Source organism: Squalius cephalus (assembly GCF_949319135.1).
Source record: "Squalius cephalus genome assembly, chromosome: 4".
In the NCBI taxonomy this organism is placed as follows: domain Eukaryota; kingdom Metazoa; phylum Chordata; class Actinopteri; order Cypriniformes; family Leuciscidae; genus Squalius; species Squalius cephalus.
The window spans coordinates 2,307,300-2,326,742 of NC_137125.1; the positions used below are offsets into that span (position 1 = coordinate 2,307,300).

Below are 19,443 nucleotides of genomic sequence, written 5' to 3' on the forward strand. Positions count from 1 at the left end.
GCGTTATGAAGACGCCGTTTTAATATTGATACGGCTGTCAAAAGCACGCAAATTATGAACCATTTGGCTTTCGATAAGTTGGCACCACGTGGAGGACGGAATAAAACCTTGTCGCAGCCGTAATGCGCCGCAGGCGTTTGCAGTGTAAATGAGGGACAATGCATTGATCATGGCCAAAATACACCGCAGTTTTACCCAAAAAGCGCATTGATCACATATATTGTGTTTTAAACAGTCAATCAAATGACCAACAGCAATTAAATAAGAAAACAAATGTCCAAAAACAAACTTGTTGCCCGAAAAATAAAAACAAAGATGAACCAAAAGTTATAAATGAAATTAATAAAATAAGTTTCTTGTCTTTTCTCTTAAATGAATTAGAAAACGAAATAAAGCAATGCCAACTTATCCATTATAGAGTACTCTGTCTGTACACACACTGCGGTTCAGCCGCGCGTGTCAAACGCTGCCTGTGTGAAAGCAAAACGCGCGTGTCCTGCTCCTGCGCCGCTTAAAACCGGCGTCAGGGTACGCGCGCTACACACAGCCTACGGCGTGAGTTCGACGCATTAGTATAAATTGGGCTTAATTGACTTCACCTGTCTCCGTTTAACGTTAATCCAATGGGGTCGCTGTGTCCAGTTTATAACACTAGCTTCAATAGCACTGATGGATGGAGCAAAATGGCGGTTAGACTGTGCGTGAGGCTCAGGGCCCTGATTAAAAGGTAAGAAAATATCAATATTTACAGTATGGAGGTGAATTTGACTTCAAAATCAGTCTAGAGGTATTGCTGAGGGATTCACTGCGGATGATGAGTGAACAGTCATGACACAATCACAAATCAGCACCAAAGGCTGTTTTTGTTGTATAATTTTTCTGAGGTAAACCTTTTCTAAAAACTGATTATGCACAATTCATTAATAATATATCTACATATGTCGCTGGTTTACCAGAGGCCAGACTGTGTCTTAGGAACTAACGTTAATAACCCATGAACGCTTGTGTTCGCCCCTGAATGAAACATTTTAAAAGATTTTGCTACTTTTTATCTTTCAATTGTGAGTTTGTATCTCGCAATTTTGACCTATTTCAAAATTGTAAGATTATAAAGTACAATTCTGAGTTTATATATATATATATATAAAAAGACAATTGTGCATTTATATCACGCAATTGTGAGGGGGAAAAAAGTCCCAGTTAGGCCTACTCTTTTAATTTTTATTTTTTATTTTTTATTGGCGGAAACAAGCTTCAATATTAATCTGACCAACTAGCTGGTAATCATATGTTCAAATTATGCCATACTAAGTTATGACCAGTCTTAAAGGAATAGTTCACATCAAAATGAAAATAATGTCATTTACTCGTCCTCAAGTTGTTCCAAACCTGTATGAATGTCTGTCTTCTGCTGAACACAAATACGATATTTTGAAGAATGTATATAACCAAATAGTACCCCGTTGACTTCCATAGTATTTTAAATTTCTATGGAAGTCAATGGGGTCCATCAACTGTTTGGTTACAAGGTTTTACAACGCGCGACAGTCTGTCAGTTTCCATACGGCTCGTTTATTCCATGTTTAAAGTTGATTTGCAGTGTTTCGACATCAATGTACTGATAATCCTGATGTTTTCAGAGAGCAGTCTGACACTTCAGACCCAGTGAAAGTCTGTTGGAGTGCGGATAAGCAAGCTATCCATCAGCTCGATGAGGATGGGGCTCCGTCCAAGAGCTTCAGCTTCGGTGAGTTGAGCTTCAGTGGATCTTCCCCAGTGTGTGTGTGTGTGTTTTCTGACCCTGGTGTGTTTCAGAACGAGTGTTCAGCGCCCAGGAGACCACCGCACAGCTCTACCAGGACATCGCCAAGCCGCTGGTCGTGTCCGCAGTCGAAGGCTATAACGGTGAGGCCGGAACATCTGTAGTTCATCACATCAGATTGGCTGATCCCCCTGAACTTACAGTAGTTTACTTCAGAATTAAAATGTCCTGATAATTTCCTCTCCCCCACGTCATCCAAGATATTTTTGAGGAAAACACTCCAGGATGTTTCTCCATATAGTGTCTTCAATGGGGTCCAACGGGTCGAAGGTCCAGATGTGAGTTTCAGTGCAGCTTCAAAGTCTCGACACGATCCAGCCGAGGAATAAGAGTCTTATCTAGACAAACCAGTGGACATTTTATTTAAAAAATAAACACTAATATACTTTAATAACCACAAATGCTGGTCTTGCACTCGCTGTGATGCGCCACACATTACGTCATCAGGTTGAAAGGTCAAGCGTGACGTAGGCGAAAGTACCATCCAATATTTACAAAGCGAACATGCAAAGACCAAATCAAACGCCATTTACTAAATAAATAAAAGGTAAAACCACGATGTCTGACGATTGTGAAGTTGGAGGAGAAATTGAGATGGAGTTTTTCGCTCTAGCCTACATTTCTGAACTGAAACACGCGTGACCTTTCAACCTGATGACGTAATGCGTGACGCATCGCAGAGCTAGTGCAAGACGTGCATTTGTGGTTATAAACTTATTCTGGCTTGCCCTACTGTAGTCCACTATATGGAGAAACATCCTGGAATGACCTAATCCTTTAAGACATGGTGCAATCTCAACTACAGGAAATAGAAATGCATGCTATATGAACATAATGGGTGTAGTATATTGTGCACTAGAGGAATGTTGTGCACTTACTCAGAGTTTGAATGCATCATCTCCTGTTTCAGGCACGATATTCGCCTATGGACAGACGTCATCCGGAAAGACCTACTCCATGTTGGGAAGCGAGCATAACCCTGGAGTGATTCCTCTCGCCATGGCCGACGTCTTCAAAACTATTGAAAATGTAAGTGTCGGCGAATCTTCCTTTTGCCAGGGTTCGTACGAAGTGCTTGGCGTACTTGAATTGGACTTTTTGAAAGTCCTGGAAAACCCATGAAAACAGCCATATATATTTAAGAAAAGTTAATTGAAAAGTGCTTGATTATTGAAAGACAATAGATGTGAAATTGTTTAATTTTAGCGATGAAACAATCTTTTCACTCAAAATGAACTCTGCAGCCCGTCTGATATAGATATAGAGACACTTCGCACGACTACGAGCGTGATATTGCTCATATAAATATCCAAGTATATGATACAGCTTTCATTCTTCATGCCAATCATATATTCATGAGAAAAATAATCAGTTTGAATGAGGATCTTTGTCATGGTATCCTTTCAAAGGTTAAAGTTTCCACAGTCATTGCATGTGCTGCCCTTTATTTGTACAATTTTGTTTTATTTGTATTTTCATTTGTCTATTTACCTTTTTTTATATATATAATTTGAAAGATAATAAAGATATGGTTTGATAAGTGAGATCTCTGATTGTAGTTCTTGAATCCCAAAGGTAGAGCTTTAAAAGTCCAGTTTTACCATGAGTTTTGAGATCTGAGCCGGTGTACAGTGCTCACGCTTCAGGCTTTTCCTCATAAATGACGGCATTGTCTTTTTGGGGCGAATCGTAGTTGAAGAGTAGTTAATTTCAGTACGTCTGTCTTGTACACGTGTTAATGGTTCATTGACCAAGGCCTTTTCTGGCAGTGAGTTTTTAACAGCTTTATTTCTTTGCGTCTTTTTCCAGTTTCCGGAGAAGGAGTTTCTCCTGCGCGTGAGTTACATGGAGATCTACAACGAGATGGTCACGGATCTGCTCTGCGACAGCTGGAAGAGACGGCCTCTGGAGATCCGGGAAGGGGACCATGTGAGTGTTTGGTTGGACTCGTACAGCAGATGCGAGTGTAGTTTCAGATCTTAAAGGGGTAATTCAACCACAAATGAAAATTAGCCCATGATTTACTCGCCCTCAGGTCATCCTAGGTGTATATGACATTCTTCTTTCAGACGAACACAGTCAGAGTTATATTAAAAAATGTCCTGGTTTATAATGGCAGTGAATGGCTGTTTCTGTTTTGAAGTCCATAAAAGTGCATCTGTCCATCATAAAAGTGCATCTCTCCATGATAAAACTGCATCTGTCCATCATAAAAGTGCATCTATCCATATGCATATCATGGATGGATGCATTTGTATGGGCTTCTAAAGCTCCAACCAGGACATTTTTAATAACTCCGATTGTATTCAATGTCATATACACCTAGGACGGCTTCAGGGTGAGTGAATCATGGGCTAATTAATTTGAGTGAACGATCCCTCTGACTGTCCACAGAAAAGCGTGTACGTGGCTGATCTGACCGAAGAGCTGGTGACGTCTCCGGAACAAGCCCTGTCCTGGATCACCAAAGGAGAAAGTAAAGCTGCTCTCATTGACTCGCTCGTTCTTTATTCTGCTGTACTGCGCTGCTTATCTGATCCTCACTTGATTCACACAGAAAACCGGCATTATAGGAAAACTAGAATGAACCAGCGCGGCAGCCGCTCTCACACCATTTTCCGCATGGTAAGAGGCGATGTGATCTGCAGTGTGTTTGAGGTCTGGTTTATTTGGACTGTGTAAGTTCCTCTGGTTTGTTCTCTGTCAGATCCTGGAGAGCTGTGACCGAAGCGATCCGGCGTCTGGGGAGAACGCTGATGGACCCTTCATTGTGTCACATCTGGTGAGTTCAACACAAACACCACCCTTCTGTGTGACTTCATTCACTGACGGCATTCGGACGAGCAACATTTATTACGGTTAGTCAGTGTGTTGTTGTTTCCCGTTTCTGTAGAACTTGGTGGATCTTGCCGGCGCTGAACGGGCGAGTCAGACGGGAGCTGAGGGTAATGACTGTGTTTTACGGTTTCTTCCTTTAGTCTGTTGCTGGTAGGGCTGGGTATTGTTCAAAATCTTTCGATCCGGTGCCAATTTCGATACCTCAGTTTTGATACCGGTTCCTAACGATACTTTTTTCGATACCAATTTTATGAAATCTATTTTAACAAGATTACATAACACATTACCACAGAAAAACTTTGGTTTTATTTTTTCAGTTTGACTCATGCTCCTTAGCCAGTGCACAAAGGAACAAAAAATGTTTTATAAAGAGCTCATGCTCACCAAAGCTGAATTATTTTTTTATTTTATTTTTTATAAAAAAAATACAGTAAAACATGTAATATTGTGAAATAGTATTACAATTTAAAATCGTATTTGAATATATTTAAAAATGTAATTTATTCCTGTGTCAAAGCTTAATTTTCAAAGTCATTACTTCAGTGTCACATGATCATTCAGAAATATGAAAAGTTTGCTGCTTAATATTTTGGAAACTATGATACATTTTTTCATGATTCTTTGATGAATAAATTCAGAAGAACAGCATTTATTTAAATATGAAATATTTTGTAACATTACACATGTTTTAATGTCACTTTTGATAACTTCCAAATGCATCCTTACTGAAAGAGAATTCTGACTAACCAACAGATTTTTGAACGGCAGTGTACATTCAGTAGGTCATTATTGCAATTTATTACATGGCTTGGCTGAATTCCAATGTAGAATGCGGTCTGTTATTTCTTGATAACAGACCGCTGCGGAGTATAACAGACCGTTGCCATGAAAAACAGCGCGTTGCTATGGACGCGGAACGGACTATTTTCTTTGGCGGAAGCAATACAATCGTTTTTAAATCAATAAACTCCTTTTTAAATAAATAATTTGTGTCAAATGATTTATTTATTTTGTAGGTAGCCATGTAATAAGCGGGATAATGTATAGAGAGGCGGTCGTTATAGCGAATAACAAGCCCTTCAGGCTGTCAAGACCCCTCCGCTTCGCGTCGGGGTCTCGTTCAGCCTGTCGGGCTTGTTGTTCGCTATAACGACCGCCTCTCTATACATTATCCCTTACATAAACACTGTCAGAGTGATCAACAAGGTATCTCTTCATTTACCAGTCGAAGACGGAGCACACTTTCTGCTCTTATGTTTACTCCGTGCACTGTCAAGGGCTTCATCATATCTGTCGCGGTACCGGTCTTTGCAGCAATTATTTTACCGCAAATACTGCATCGCGCGCTGTTGGCATCGAGCCTGGAGAAATGTAGCCACACTTTTGATCGACTTGTGCGTGTGTGTGTGCATTTCATATGTATTTGTTTGAGCACTGACGTTGACGAGTTAAGCCCTTAGGTATTGAAATCTGGTACCGAACAAGTCATTTTTTGATACCCGATAGTATTGTAAGGCCCGTTATATTGGCCCAATCTGCCGGTCCGCCAATACACGGGGAAGGTTATCACGTGTTCTTGTCCTCACTCATGCAAAGTATTGGTTGGTTAAATTTGTAATACATTAATCATGTATTCTCTCGTAATTTCATCTGACTCCATAAATGAAAGGTTTTAATAATATCTGTGCCTCACTAAAAGTCAGCGAATGTTTGACTATTCCATTTAACTCTTCAATGAAAATAATGTCAAAGTCAGTTAGAATAATCAAATGTAACAATTTATGATGTCAGGTAAATGTATCATGCCAATTTCATAATCAATTCAAAGATAATCGATACAAAACATCAAATGCTCTGGAATAGAGAGAAGATGCAAACCCAACTTTAAGAAATGCGTGAGGCTGAGAGATTTCTTTCTCTCAGCCTCACGGGCCGATCTGAAGTACAGAAAAGGGCCCCGAACTCTCTGCTGCATCTCATTAAATGGTCAGACCTCTTTCACATGGAAACATGTGCTAACAAAAGAAATTTGCATGCAGTGGTCGCACCTTCATGGGGGTGGGTGACCATTTGCTTGAGACCACCTTCCTTTGTAAGTCAGTTATCCATAAACTCTTAAAACCTTATTACCTTTTATTTTATCTATCTGGATATGAGAGATCTGTACCACTCACTTTGAGACATTTCAAATGACACCAAAAACATAAGTCAATGATAAACATTCACATTAAACCATATTCTTGTGTGAGTTCTTAGTAGTTTGCGGAAGTGAGGTCGTATGGGGGAGGTCAAATGGTAATTAGCCTTTTGTCTCAGATCAGGGCCTCAACCAGTATTTTCAGTCTTACAGTATCGAGACAATTCGGTCGGTACCTAAAAAGTATCGCACTCGGTACCCAGCCCTAGTTGCTGGTTTTGGAATTAAATGGGTAAACTACACGATTTCACACTCGTAGAGTCGTAATGATTCACAAACGACAATGACTGTCGAGATGCAAGAACCGATAATTTTGTCTCGTATAGTGTGTCACAGTGGATGACAACTGACGCGGCGCTTCAATGTCCCGACATAAAGACTAGCATGTTTAATTTTTCCCGGTCCTCCATGACCGGCTCCGTCACATCTGTGACCAATAGGAGCACAGGAGCTCTTCCCTACACAGCTTTCAAACATGACGAAATGATGGAGATTTCGAATCTGGCACTTTTGGTTATGTATACGCCTCTGTGATTGTCTATCCAAGTTTTCTCTGTAGCGAAGGAGAATACGAGTTGCTAGTTAAAGCCGTTTCCAGCTCTCACTGGGTTTCTGAAGCGTCTCTGTCATGGCAGTGCCTCGAGGAAACCTCATCAACGCTGGCGTATAGTTGCCAAATCTCCACAAAACTTATTTCTTTTATGGGGCTTTTCTGACAAGACAGCCGGTACAAAACACGCCACTTCGGCAGCCATCGCTTGTGTACGCTCTTCTTTCTGGAGGTCAGTCGCTAGTTCCGCCGCCTTGATGACATCACACACGCCGCTAATGAGAGCAAGTGGTGATTGGTCGGGATGCAAGGTGTAGTCTGACGAGTCAAAGAGTCAAAATCGCACAACAGGGACTATCGTAACAGTCAGAAATACTGTGTGTTTTGAACCTGGCACAAATAGTCATTAAAAAAAAAAACCTTCTGAGTGCAAAAGATTAACACTTGCACACGCACACACACGGACACTCACTCGCACTCACACTCGCACACAGACAGTGAGTGAAATGAGTGCGAGTCAATTATCGCAAAAATGATACTTCACAATGATTATAAAAAAAATAAAAAATAAACCTCGACAAATAAATCTTGTAAAACGTCTAAATATCCAAATGTATATTTTCAAAGCATAAAATCTAGTATTTTCACAGCCGGTAAGTGACACAGAACTGTTCCTGGTCACAAATGAGCGGATACAGCCAAAGTTTGAGCCATTTAGGAGAAGCTTAAAATATAACTATGATTTAATGAACTTGTGTGTTAAAAGCTCTCTCTGGTTTCAGGAGCCCGGCTGAAAGAAGGGTGCAACATAAACCGCAGTGTGTTCATCCTGCGTCAAGTCATTAAGAAGTTATCCGACAAGAGTCAGAAGTGAGTTATTTCGTGACTTTCACCCTGTTTTTGGTGGCAAACCGTAGCAAACAATAATGTCTGGTTTCCGTTCCATCTGGAAGGGGCTTTGTGAATTACAGAGACAGCAAGCTGACCCGAATCCTGCAGAACTCTCTGGGTGGAAATGCCAAAACTGTGATTATTTGCACCATCACGCCAGCCAATGTGGACGAGACCATCCGCACTTTACAGGTACGAGGACCGTGCGCTTCTTCACTGCTGTCCGCTCTGATACGGGGAGATGTGCTTAACTCATCTGTGCTCTTACTGCGGTTTAAAGTTTGCCAGTGCAGCGAAGCGCATGAAGAACGACCCTCGCGTCACGGAGGTCTCTGAAGGCGCGCTCTTGAAGAGATATCGCAACGAGATTGTTGCTCTTAGACGCCGTCTGCAAGAGGTAAGTCAGGTCTCCTTCATTTATACAGCGCTTTAACAATATAGTGTTTCACAGCAGCTTTACAGTGATAACAGGAGATTACAGCAACAGAGATTGTTCAGGCTTTACAGCAGATCTAGAATAACTTCTTCTGGACAATAACTTTAGTGTTGATTGATGCACTCCCATTGCTAAAATTAGTTATTAACTTGGGGGCCGCTAACACGACACCGTTCTCACAGGAAACTTTTACTGTGTTCTGGCCGCTCATCTGCACAACAACAGTGTTTAGGGCTCGAGAACGCAAACTTTGAAACTGGTTCCAAGGTGCAAAACAACGTTATCTCCATGTAAACTACAAAACCATGAATCTGTGAGAACAGTGGCGGTGCACATGCGTATTATGTGAGCATGTACATCACAGGTTTGACAGTTGTCCGGTAATAACACAATCTCTTTCCCATCTCCTCTCACAGGTGTCCTCCGTCACTCAAACGACTGAAACCGAGCGAGAGTCGCTGTGTCAGCTTCTGCAGGAGAAAGACCAGCTCCAGAGAGATCAGCAGAACCGGATCAACAACTTGACCAAGCTGCTCGTTACTGCCTCAAACGTCGCCCCGATCTCGAAGGTGACCCATTTCACCAGTCGTATCGAGCGTTGGGTATCGTTTGAATTAACCATTCCTGTTTCAATTCTGTCTTATTGCAAAACAATTAATTGTAGCTTAATATCATGAACAAAAATCAACAGGCTGAAGAACACTTACACAAGGAATGTTTGCATGGCTTAAAAATGCCATAGAAAAACAATATATAGCCAACACTGCACTTTTTAAATAAAATATACATATGAAAATAGTTATTATATATAACTATATATAGTTATTAGAAAAAATGTTATTCAGTCTAGAACCGGGATTTTTTTTTTTTTTTTTTTTTTTTTCTGTCTTCTGTTGTTTGATTAGTGTTATTATAGAGACGGCAGCAGGAATATTAGGCTGCTGTCACTTTAAGAGTTGCTCTATATAGTTACTCACGCCTGCACTGAAAACAGCGAGTCGTCTCACGCTTGAATAGTTTAACATCGCTTTGGATGTGTGCGCGGCACAGAAAACAGCGAATCGTCCCGCGTTTAAAGTCATATTGAAATGCTCACTAAGGAATCGATAAGAGGAATCTAAGTTTTATAACAAGTATCCGATTCCTGACCTCAAGTATTTTTTTAATTCCCAGCCCTAATCGTAACTGCTCCGTGTTCGTGAAGGCCGTGGATCTGATTGTTGCATTTGATCGCACAGGTTCCCAAGCGGAGAGGGACGTGGGGTGGGAATCTGCTGAGATCTGCGCATCTGCTGGAGGAAGATCCCAGCTCCACTGACATGAGCTTCGCTGAGCCGTGCATCAAGAAGAGAAGAGTCGACTGCTCTCTGCCTGAAGAGGGAGAGGGTACGAGTCTCAACACTTGAGAAATCACTTGTGTTTGAAGGTTTTTCTGCAGTCGCTGTGAAGCACGTAAATGTCATGTTCAGAATGAAGGCTTGGCCGAAAAACCTTAATATGGCCAGTGCCACACCAGGGACTGAAGGCTTATTTATTACTTGATTTTTAAGAACATTCTTTTAAATAATTATCATAAATGTTTGATTTCTTTTAGTCTGTTTCTTGTTTTTGACAGTTTTCCTCCGTCTGAGTAATTCAAAACTTGTGTCCTTTAAATATACAAGTTGAACAAATGACTTCCTAAAGTTAGGATAACCTTCAACTTCTTAAATCCCTCTTGTCTTAAAATATTTATTATTATTATATATATATATATTATTTTTTTTTTATTTATTTTTTTTTTTTTTTTTTTTGTTGCTTTTATATCAAATTAATTGTTGTAATTAAGCATATGCCGGCAATGCAAACCAACTGGTCCATCTTAAGACAGGCTCATTTAACACAATTATTTTTGACTCATTAAAAACGCGACACTGCTGAATTCCGGTCAAGCCGAGAAGATTTGTGTGTCCATCACTAGATAAAGGTTCATGAGGCGTTTGCTCAGTTGTGGTGTTTTGCGTCCAGATGTGGATGAGCTCGACAGCCGCTTTGATGAACCCAACATGGAGACGAGCAGCATCACGGCCCGCAGCTCCTCGGACGGGTGAGGACGCATCACCAATATAACACTGCTTTTACTCTCTAATGGGGCGTTTAAATCGGTTGTTAGCCTAGTTTTGTTTACTGTTAAACGTTTTCATCATCGCGATAAGCCAACTCGATGTAAGTGTGATTTCATGTAAACTGTGATTAATCGGTCAGCTCTAGCAGCAGTGCTCGCATGCTCTTCTGCAGCATAAATGCATGTTTCTATCATTTCTCCTCTGTGTTCAGGAGTCATTTCCTCGACTCTCCCCGGGTGAATGAGCTGGCGCTGAAGGTGGCGTCTCTGGAGCGTCAGCTGGACGCCGAGACTCAGAGCAAACGCAGAGCAGAGGAGATGAGCGCTGCGCTCCAGCTGGAGGTGTCTGAGCTGAAGAACAAGCTGGAGGCTCGATCCACGCTGTCAGGACAGGACCAGGCCCTTTCTGAGCTGAAGAACAAGCTGGAGACTCGACCCACGCCGTCAGAACAGGACCAGGTCCTCCCTGAGCTCGAGACTCGACCCACGCCGTCAGAACAGGACCAGGTCCTCCCTGAGCTTGAGACTCGACCCACACCATCAGAACAGGAGCAGGCCCTCCCTGAGCTTGAGACTCGACCCACGCCATCAGAACAGGACCAGGTCCTCCCTGAGCTCGAGACTCGACCCACGCCGTCAGAACAGGACCAGGTCCTCCCTGAGCTCGAGACTCGACCCACGCCGTCAGAACAGGACCAGGTCCTCCCTGAGCTCGAGACTCGACCCACGCCATCAGAACAGGAGCAGGCCCTCTCTGAGCTGAAGAACAAGCTGGAGATTCGACCCACGCCATCAGGACAGGAGCAGGCCCTCTCTGAGCTGGAGACTCGACCCACGCCATCAGAACAGGACCAGGTCCTCCCTGAGCTCGAGACTCGACCCACGCCGTCAGAACAGGAGCAGGCCCTCTCTGAGCTGAAGAACAAGCTGGAGACTCGACCCCCGCCGTCAGGACAGGAGCAGGCCCTCTCTGAGCTGGAGGAGCTGCGGAGTCGACTGGAGACGCAGGTTCAGGAGACCCGGAGAGCCGAGGAGAAGAGCGTCGCACTGGAGCTGAAGCTGGCAGAGCTGGAGAAGTCTTCAGAAGCCCTCCTGCGCTCACAGGTACAACCCAAGCTCTCGTCCCCACAATGCACTTCTGTTTTATGCGTATTGGGGATGTGGTGGTGAGGATATTTTCCCACCGGTTAATCGGCGTGTGACGACACCGGTATCTAAGACGGGGCTTTTAAATCGCTAAATTGAAGACAAAAGTAAAATGCACATGGGCGCTCGTAATGGTGTGGTCCAGAGCGAGAGTTTTTCCATAGGAATGAACTGAAAACGTTTGCTCTGCTCGCTCCACGCCTGTGTGCATTTTAGTTTCACTTTCAAATTAGTGACAATTCAAGGGTGGATTGCTTCATTAGCCTATTATCCTTGATGAAAAACACAACAACAAAACGGTACAATGACAAATTCGCTTTGCTTTGACACCAAATATTCCATCATCTTGTCAGTCAACTCCTCAATCTCGTGATTAAAGGGTACATAACATGCACAGTTTCACCTAATCTCATGTTAATCTTGAGTACCTATAGAGTAGTAGTGCATCCTTAATATCTCAAAAAAGTGTTTAGTTTTATTATATTTATAAATGAAAAATTCAGCTTTCCGATTCTCTCCGGAAAAAGCCGAAGTCCTGGAGGCGGAGCTATAGAGTCAAGCGGTAGTTCTTGATTTCCAGCAAAAGACAGAAATCTGATCCAGTTGTACTTGCATGAATGGGGTCTTTTATCACTGGGACTACTCCACGTTTTAATAGCAAACGATTTGCAAATCCAGCGTCGACCTGAGCCTTGTTAATAAAACATTCGTCACTGAAATGGCCAGAACACACAACCGCACTTCCTACACTCCGTTGCTGCCCCGGAAAAACAAACGGCATCCACTGTTCCTGTAACACTGGGTTCTTTGGAAAGCTGGTGGACACGGTAAGCTTTCCCTCACATCCAAAAACACACTTTTTTGGAGACATTCTTGAACAAATCCTATGCAGTGCTGGCTGCCGATGATTTCCTGTTGAATCGCGTTGATGTGCGCGGTCTCGCTCTCCTCTGGTCGAAGTGCGCGCGGGCGAGCTTTTCCGAGAGAAATGCTCATATAAGGAGTTCCACTCTGATCTACGTCATTAGATCCACGTTCGAAAAGAACCCAGCCGAAACTTGTACCAACCCGGAAGTAAGATTTTAGGCACAGAAATTCTCCGTTATTAGTCCAAAATATTTTTTTAAAACTTTGCCCATGTTTAACATGAGAATCCATCTCTTTAACAGTGTAAACAACTCTGAATACATGAAACACCATGGTACCCCCCCTTAAATGAGATCTGACTCCTGCTGATCTGTGCTGCGACTCGTTCAGCTCACGATTTATAGTTTTTAATTGTAGTGTCTGTTCTCTAACTGAACTAAATTTTATTAAAATAACACTAACCGCCACCCACTGTCGATTTGATTTGTCCAAAATATTGATATTTCGATAAATATCGATACTGAAATATCTGAACGGTAGTACGGTACCAATACTAATTTCCCGAAGTATCTATACACCGATACCAGCCGAGCTGTCACTTTCACTTCTCTCCAAAGGCGTGTTGACAAACACCACACGCGCGCTCATCTCATTCGCTCTGGTTAAATAGCAAAAGTGAAGTGAATGGGGCCGATCACACCCGATGTGTTTTTTGCAGTGAGAGGCGTCTATTTTCAATTGGTTTCCTATGGGAGCGAGCGTTCTGCGCGCTGTTTATGCGCCCCAGGCGCCTCGCGTTTTTGAAGTTGAAAAAAAAGCAACTCCGAGCGGAAAAAGCGCCCGAGTCATCGCGTTTTTTTTCCACTGTCCAATCGAGTGAATGGAGAGGTGGGGCTTCCGCTGTAGTGATGAAAGCTACAGTTGCTTGAATGCCGGAGAGTGCGATGATGGAGGATAAACTTGTGGTGCTCTCACGGGTTACCAGGAGCTTGACGACTTCACGAACCATAACTACCACAATGTTAACAGAGTAAATAAGTTAATAAAAGGCTGATTTGACTGACAGGACAGCTGTTTCAGTGGTTGCCTAGCAACATAAATGCAGCGCACTGCTCGTTCTGTGTGATTGGGGCAGTGCTGTGTGCCTCGCGTTTTCGAACCTGAGAAACGCGTTAGGTGTGATCGGGGCCTAATACAGCAAAGCACCTGAAAGGCCAACACCCGGATCTAACGTTATATAAATAATTTCGAGAGGTTGGTTAATGTTTCAGAAATGTTAAAATGAGAAGAGTTACCAAGATGGCCTAGTATTGCTGTTGATATGAGTGTGTTGTCTTGTTTTTTCACCGTTATTCTTAAAGTTAATATAATCTGACTGAGGAATCTTAGACAAGTAAATGTTTTAACTGTGGTCAAATGTAAATTAACTTGTGCTTATTTAACTTTATTCAAAAAGTTATTTAATTCTGCAATTTGCCTTCATTAGCGATTATCATCAATTTGATTACACGGATACTAATTAAACTAAACTGAGCTAGACAATGACATCTCTGAATTCAATAATGAAATGCCTTTAACTGAAAAGTGAATGTTAAATCTTATTATTACATGGCTTGGCTGAATTCCAATGTAGAATGCGGTCTGTTATTTCTTGATAACAGACCGCTGCGAAGTATAACAGACCGTTGCCATGAAAAACAGCGCGTTGCTATGGACGCGGAACGGACTATTTTCTTTGACGGAAGCAATACAATCGTTTTTAAATCAATAAACTCCTTTTTAAATAAATAATTTGTGTCAAATTATTTATTTTGTAGGTAGCCATGTAATAAGCGGGATAATGTATAGTGAGCCGGTTGTTATAGTGAATAACAACCCCTTCAGGCTGATTCAAGATCCCTCCGCTTCGCGTCGGGATCCCGTTCAGCCTGTCGGGGTTGTTATTCACTATAACAACCGGCTCACTATACATTATCCCTTACTTATACGTTACTGACACTCTATCCTCCAATTTGATACTGTTAAGTGCTTTGACACGATCTGTATTGTTAAAAGCACTATATAAATAAAGGTGACTTGACTTGATGTCGATCCAGTGAGCATTGTTTTCGCGTGTGATGTACATTTGCATTTAAATCTGTTCATCAAATAACGTTAACGTATTAACCAGCATTTATGCTTTTGAACCAGTGCACTACCTCAGGACATTTTTGTTCATGTAAAATATACGTCATTGTCATGTTCTAGACTTGTTATATTTAGCTTTAACCGGGTCTGAGCTGTTTTCTGGACCTGGAGGTGTTCTGACATGCTCTGACATTTGTGCTTATTTCTGTTACTTGTGACATTTTCATGGCTAAAGTCTAATTACACTGTATTCAGCACAAACTCTTGCTACAATAATATATCAGCATGTATGTAAAAGTTTGTAGTTTTGAGATAATGACATTTATGCGTGGTTTGTGAAAATACAAAAAAAATTGTCACTGAAATAAGGTCATGAAACCCATACTGATTATTTCTTCACAAGACTTTTGAAAATTGTATCATGTAGCCTAGAATATTTGCTCAAACTATGTGAAAATCACCCTGACTGCTCAGACAATATATTGATTTAAAATCTGTAAGACGTGTTTTGTGTAAGAAAGCTTTATGCGGGAGGCGTGATCACATCATTAATATGTAAGCTTTTCACACCTGAGAAAGAGAAAGGCCCGGCCCTATTAGGAGCTATCAGGCCCTGTCATTCTGAGCAACCTTGCACAAAGAATGAGGAGATTTAAAAAAGAATGGCTTTTTGATTGTTTGATTGTTTGACTGTTGACTATAAGCAAGGACTTTAGATACTCACAGACTGCGCACTCTTACAGACGATTAAAGGGGACATATCATGCAAATCTGACTTATGCCGTGTTTAAGTGCTGTAATCGGCGCTTCTACCGACTAACTTTGTTCTGGTGAGCCTTTCTCTGCAAGCATCTCTAAAAATAAGCCGATCAGATTTCTCTCTCCTTCTGACGTATGAAATCTCTCCTGCGTTTAAAAAAAAAAAATCCCGTCCCGTATTACCAAAGTGGGAAAAACCATATCTAATTTTAAAGGGTCAGTTCACCTGAAAATAAATTCATTTACTTGCCCTCATGTCGTTCCAAACCAATAAGACTTTTGTTCATCTTCATGACCGCTACAGAACTGCCACTTTGATGCTTCAAAAAGTTCATAGAGCTCATAAAACTAATCATATGAATCGAGTGGTTTAGTCCAAATCTTCTGAAGAGACTCGATTGCTTTATATGATGAACAGATCGTGTGCGTCGATTCAATCTGTTCATCATTAAAGCGGTCGAGTCACTTCAGAATATTCAGTTAATATGGATTAGTTTTCTTCTCTCTATTAGATCGCGTTATGAACCTTTTGAAGCGACAAAGTGGAAGTTGCGTATCTGTCAGTGGAGGGACCGAAATCGCTCAGATTTCATTAAAATATCTTTATTTGTGTTTTAAAGATGGAGAAAAGTCTTACGGGTTTGGAACCACAAGTTTTCAATTTTTGGGTAATCTGTCCCTTCAAGAGTGTGTGTGTGACCGTAGATCAGACTTCAGTGCAGGGAAGTGATCACTGGTTAGTGAGCGTCTGTTTGTTAACCCTGTTATTCTCCACCACAGCTGACACACATCGAGTCTAAAGCAGAGCAACTGGAGAAGCAGAAGATCCTGCTGGAATCTGAAGTCCATTCGCTCAGTCTGGTGAGAGTCTGAGTTGTGTTTCCAACCCTGAAGAACCAGATCTCAGCTTAAATGAGACGCATTCTGTCATTTACTCTCCCTCATTGTTCCAAACCCATAAGCCTTTGGTTAATATGAAAAACGCAAATAAGATATTTCTTATGAAACCTGAGATGTTTTTGTCCCTCTAACCAGAGTTTGGTTTTAGCCTGGTTTGGAACAACTTGGGAGTAAATGATGAGTTTTCATTTTTGGCTGAGCTATCCCTTTTAATCTTAACTTGTTGTTTTTAAAGCCGAGTGTCATTGTGTTTCAGTCTCTCACTGAGGTGAACGCTAGCATGTCTTCTGACCAGAGTAACACGCAGTCCAAACACCGATCTGCACATCTGATTTCTGAGATTGATGCGTCTCAGGAGAAGCTGCAGGTAAATGCTGATGCATCTGAAACATTTGGTTTACATGTGAACTTCAAGACTCTTTGACCAGAAATCTGACATGAGGTTTTACTTCCATGTGAAGGCGGCCTTTGCGAGGCTCCAGCTGATCATCGATCGTCCCACTGATGCATTAGAGGCAGTGAATCGTGAAGAGGGGGCCATGATCTCTTCGCTGGCTCAACTCATTCCAGTGGCGCAGAGAAACGTCCACGCGATGCACACGGATATAACCACTGAACTGAACACCGTGCTGATCAAGATTGCGGTAGGAGTCGGCAGAGACGCGAAATCATCTCATTTGAACATGTTCCGTGTAACAATATATCGCAATACAAAAATGCAACTATGTATTGTGGATAGTGACTATATGTATTGTGTATAGTTTACAGAGTTTTAGTGTCAATACTACATTAAACTACTACCGTATATATAATGTATAATAATGCAATGGGGGAATATCTGTGGTCCCGATAATGCCAAATGTCTGATGTTACTAGTAAAAGTGGCCTACGTTATATTAAATATCTAGTCAGTGACAGTGCAAGCAGATTAGTCTAAAATAATTCTGTATTTTCAGCTTCAGAATCATGAATTATTGTATTCATATGTCTTGGAGTATCGCAATAATACCGAATCGTGACGTGAGGGTATCGTTACACCCCTACTGAAGTGTTAACGTAAGCGAAACACGATGTTGCAGGAGGCGTACAGGAGACTAGCGCAACGCTGCAAGACTCACTTTGAGACGGAGGTCCAGCGTGACGTGACCTCGTTCGAGGAGTCTCGACTGCAGGACCTGCTCGTCCTCACGGCTCGGGCTCCGGCTCTGGCTTCACTGTCACTTCAGGACGACTTGCAACAGGTCTGGGATCAGAGACTCTCAGATCTGGTGGAAAGACGACAACAGTACCTGCAGGTGTGATCATGTTCATTGTTTGGCAACAGGCCACCAGCAAACACCCTTCATGTTTACTCAATTCACAAATTGTTCTACGTTGAATAATTCTACGGTTGTTGTACGGTCCTAGTACTGAGCCTTGTGGCACTCCATACTGATGAGTGAAGAAATTACTTGACTGTAGTTTTCCATGTTACTCTCTGGTACTGAAGTATCTTATTTTGTGTGTTCATCAGAAACTGGAGTGTGTTCTTAGGGTTCTGGAGGGCGGTGTAGCCAAACACTCGCTGCTCGTGTCTGAGGAGCGTCAGCACAGGACTTGTGTGCTCATGGGTCTCGAGCTTCTGCTACCGTGTCCTCCGTCCGCCGCTATTGTACAACTCCTCGAGGAACAGATCACGCGTCGCACTAAAACCCTCGAGCATCTGAAAGCACATTATTTTGTGAGTAATGCTTGTTTTGAAATGGTTTTAATCTGTTTTTGTCTTGCTCCTCTTTCCTGACCTATCTGTGCTCGTCAACAGGCTCTTTGGAATCACTGTGGGTCAGAGATCTCACCGCTCCAATCCTCAGCATCTGAGTCCGAGCGGCGGCTGAAGGATCTGAGGAGAAAGACTGTGACTCTGCTGAAAGCGCTGAACGGCACGCTTCCCCAAACTGAGGCTGAACTCCTGCAGGACAATCTCAGTCTGTCGCTGCAACTGCAGAGAACGCAGAAGCAGATGAAGGTACGGAGCAGAGGAATTTATGTAATGTGCATCTTATTGTGAACAATTCCTCCATGCATATGTTTTTTTAAAGTGCTGTATGTAAATATATATTTATTTTTTTGACTCTACTAAAGCATAAAAATACCATATGGTTGCAGAAATTCAGGAAACATGCTAAGTTCACATCCTCGTTTCTCTGAAAAACACAGCCAGTTTTTTCTTTTTTTCAGTTGTTTTTGCTATTATTTTACACATTCCGTGTTGTCAGTCGGTTTTTGTTTTGGTCTGTGACTCCGCCCACTGCCAGTTCAGCCAATAGTATCTCAACTGCCCGGGATTCCAGTTGGCGGGAAACACAGCGTATTGCAGCCATGGAAACGAGTAAACAAACTGGGTTAGAGATTGCTGATTCCACACTGCCTAAAAAGCCTATATCCATCTAAAAATCTCTATGAACGAGAGCATATTAAAACGCAGATAAATCAACTCATTAAAATACGCAAGTACAATACGTCTCCTCGGCTTTTGTCAATTGCGCTCGTTCCTGTTGCATGGCTTCAGATTAGCGTCGAGTACACGTCTGTAGCAGTATTACTGTTGTTGTGTGTGTGTGTGTGTGAGTGTGTGTGTGTCATGACTAGGGATGGGAATTGAAAACCGGTTCCACTCGAGAACGGGTTCTAAGTTTTATGAACAATCAATATTGTATGCCCTCGACGTTAACGCCCGTTTAAGTGACTTTTTTTTTTTTCTTTTTTTCGCCAGTCTTATTTGATCGGTGAGTAATGTAGATGAACTGCTGCGCTTGTGACAGGGCGC

The 19,443-nt window shown here is 42.1% G+C and overlaps 1 protein-coding gene across 1 annotated transcript in view; it reads left to right on the forward strand.

The window, feature by feature from the left end:
* LOC307157043 (uncharacterized protein) overlaps nucleotides 1-18,943 on the forward strand; it is a gene marked incomplete at both ends in the record, with an annotated part of 35,713 nt that extends 16,770 nt beyond the window's left edge. The window contains 22 exons of the mRNA XM_079868788.1: nucleotides 1,641-1,747; nucleotides 1,816-1,905; nucleotides 2,733-2,851; nucleotides 3,632-3,751; nucleotides 4,217-4,298; nucleotides 4,380-4,447; nucleotides 4,530-4,604; nucleotides 4,716-4,767; nucleotides 8,190-8,277; nucleotides 8,361-8,490; nucleotides 8,579-8,695; nucleotides 9,151-9,303; nucleotides 9,973-10,120; nucleotides 10,742-10,820; nucleotides 11,051-11,942; nucleotides 16,518-16,598; nucleotides 16,894-17,004; nucleotides 17,099-17,281; nucleotides 17,717-17,932; nucleotides 18,151-18,357; nucleotides 18,439-18,642; nucleotides 18,893-18,943. Of these exons, the coding sequence (XP_079724914.1) occupies nucleotides 1,641-1,747; nucleotides 1,816-1,905; nucleotides 2,733-2,851; nucleotides 3,632-3,751; nucleotides 4,217-4,298; nucleotides 4,380-4,447; nucleotides 4,530-4,604; nucleotides 4,716-4,767; nucleotides 8,190-8,277; nucleotides 8,361-8,490; nucleotides 8,579-8,695; nucleotides 9,151-9,303; nucleotides 9,973-10,120; nucleotides 10,742-10,820; nucleotides 11,051-11,942; nucleotides 16,518-16,598; nucleotides 16,894-17,004; nucleotides 17,099-17,281; nucleotides 17,717-17,932; nucleotides 18,151-18,357; nucleotides 18,439-18,642; nucleotides 18,893-18,943 (3,373 nt within the window). The remainder of the gene's footprint in view (nucleotides 1-1,640; nucleotides 1,748-1,815; nucleotides 1,906-2,732; nucleotides 2,852-3,631; nucleotides 3,752-4,216; nucleotides 4,299-4,379; nucleotides 4,448-4,529; nucleotides 4,605-4,715; nucleotides 4,768-8,189; nucleotides 8,278-8,360; nucleotides 8,491-8,578; nucleotides 8,696-9,150; nucleotides 9,304-9,972; nucleotides 10,121-10,741; nucleotides 10,821-11,050; nucleotides 11,943-16,517; nucleotides 16,599-16,893; nucleotides 17,005-17,098; nucleotides 17,282-17,716; nucleotides 17,933-18,150; nucleotides 18,358-18,438; nucleotides 18,643-18,892) is intronic.
* Between the last annotated feature and the right edge of the window lie 500 nt (nucleotides 18,944-19,443).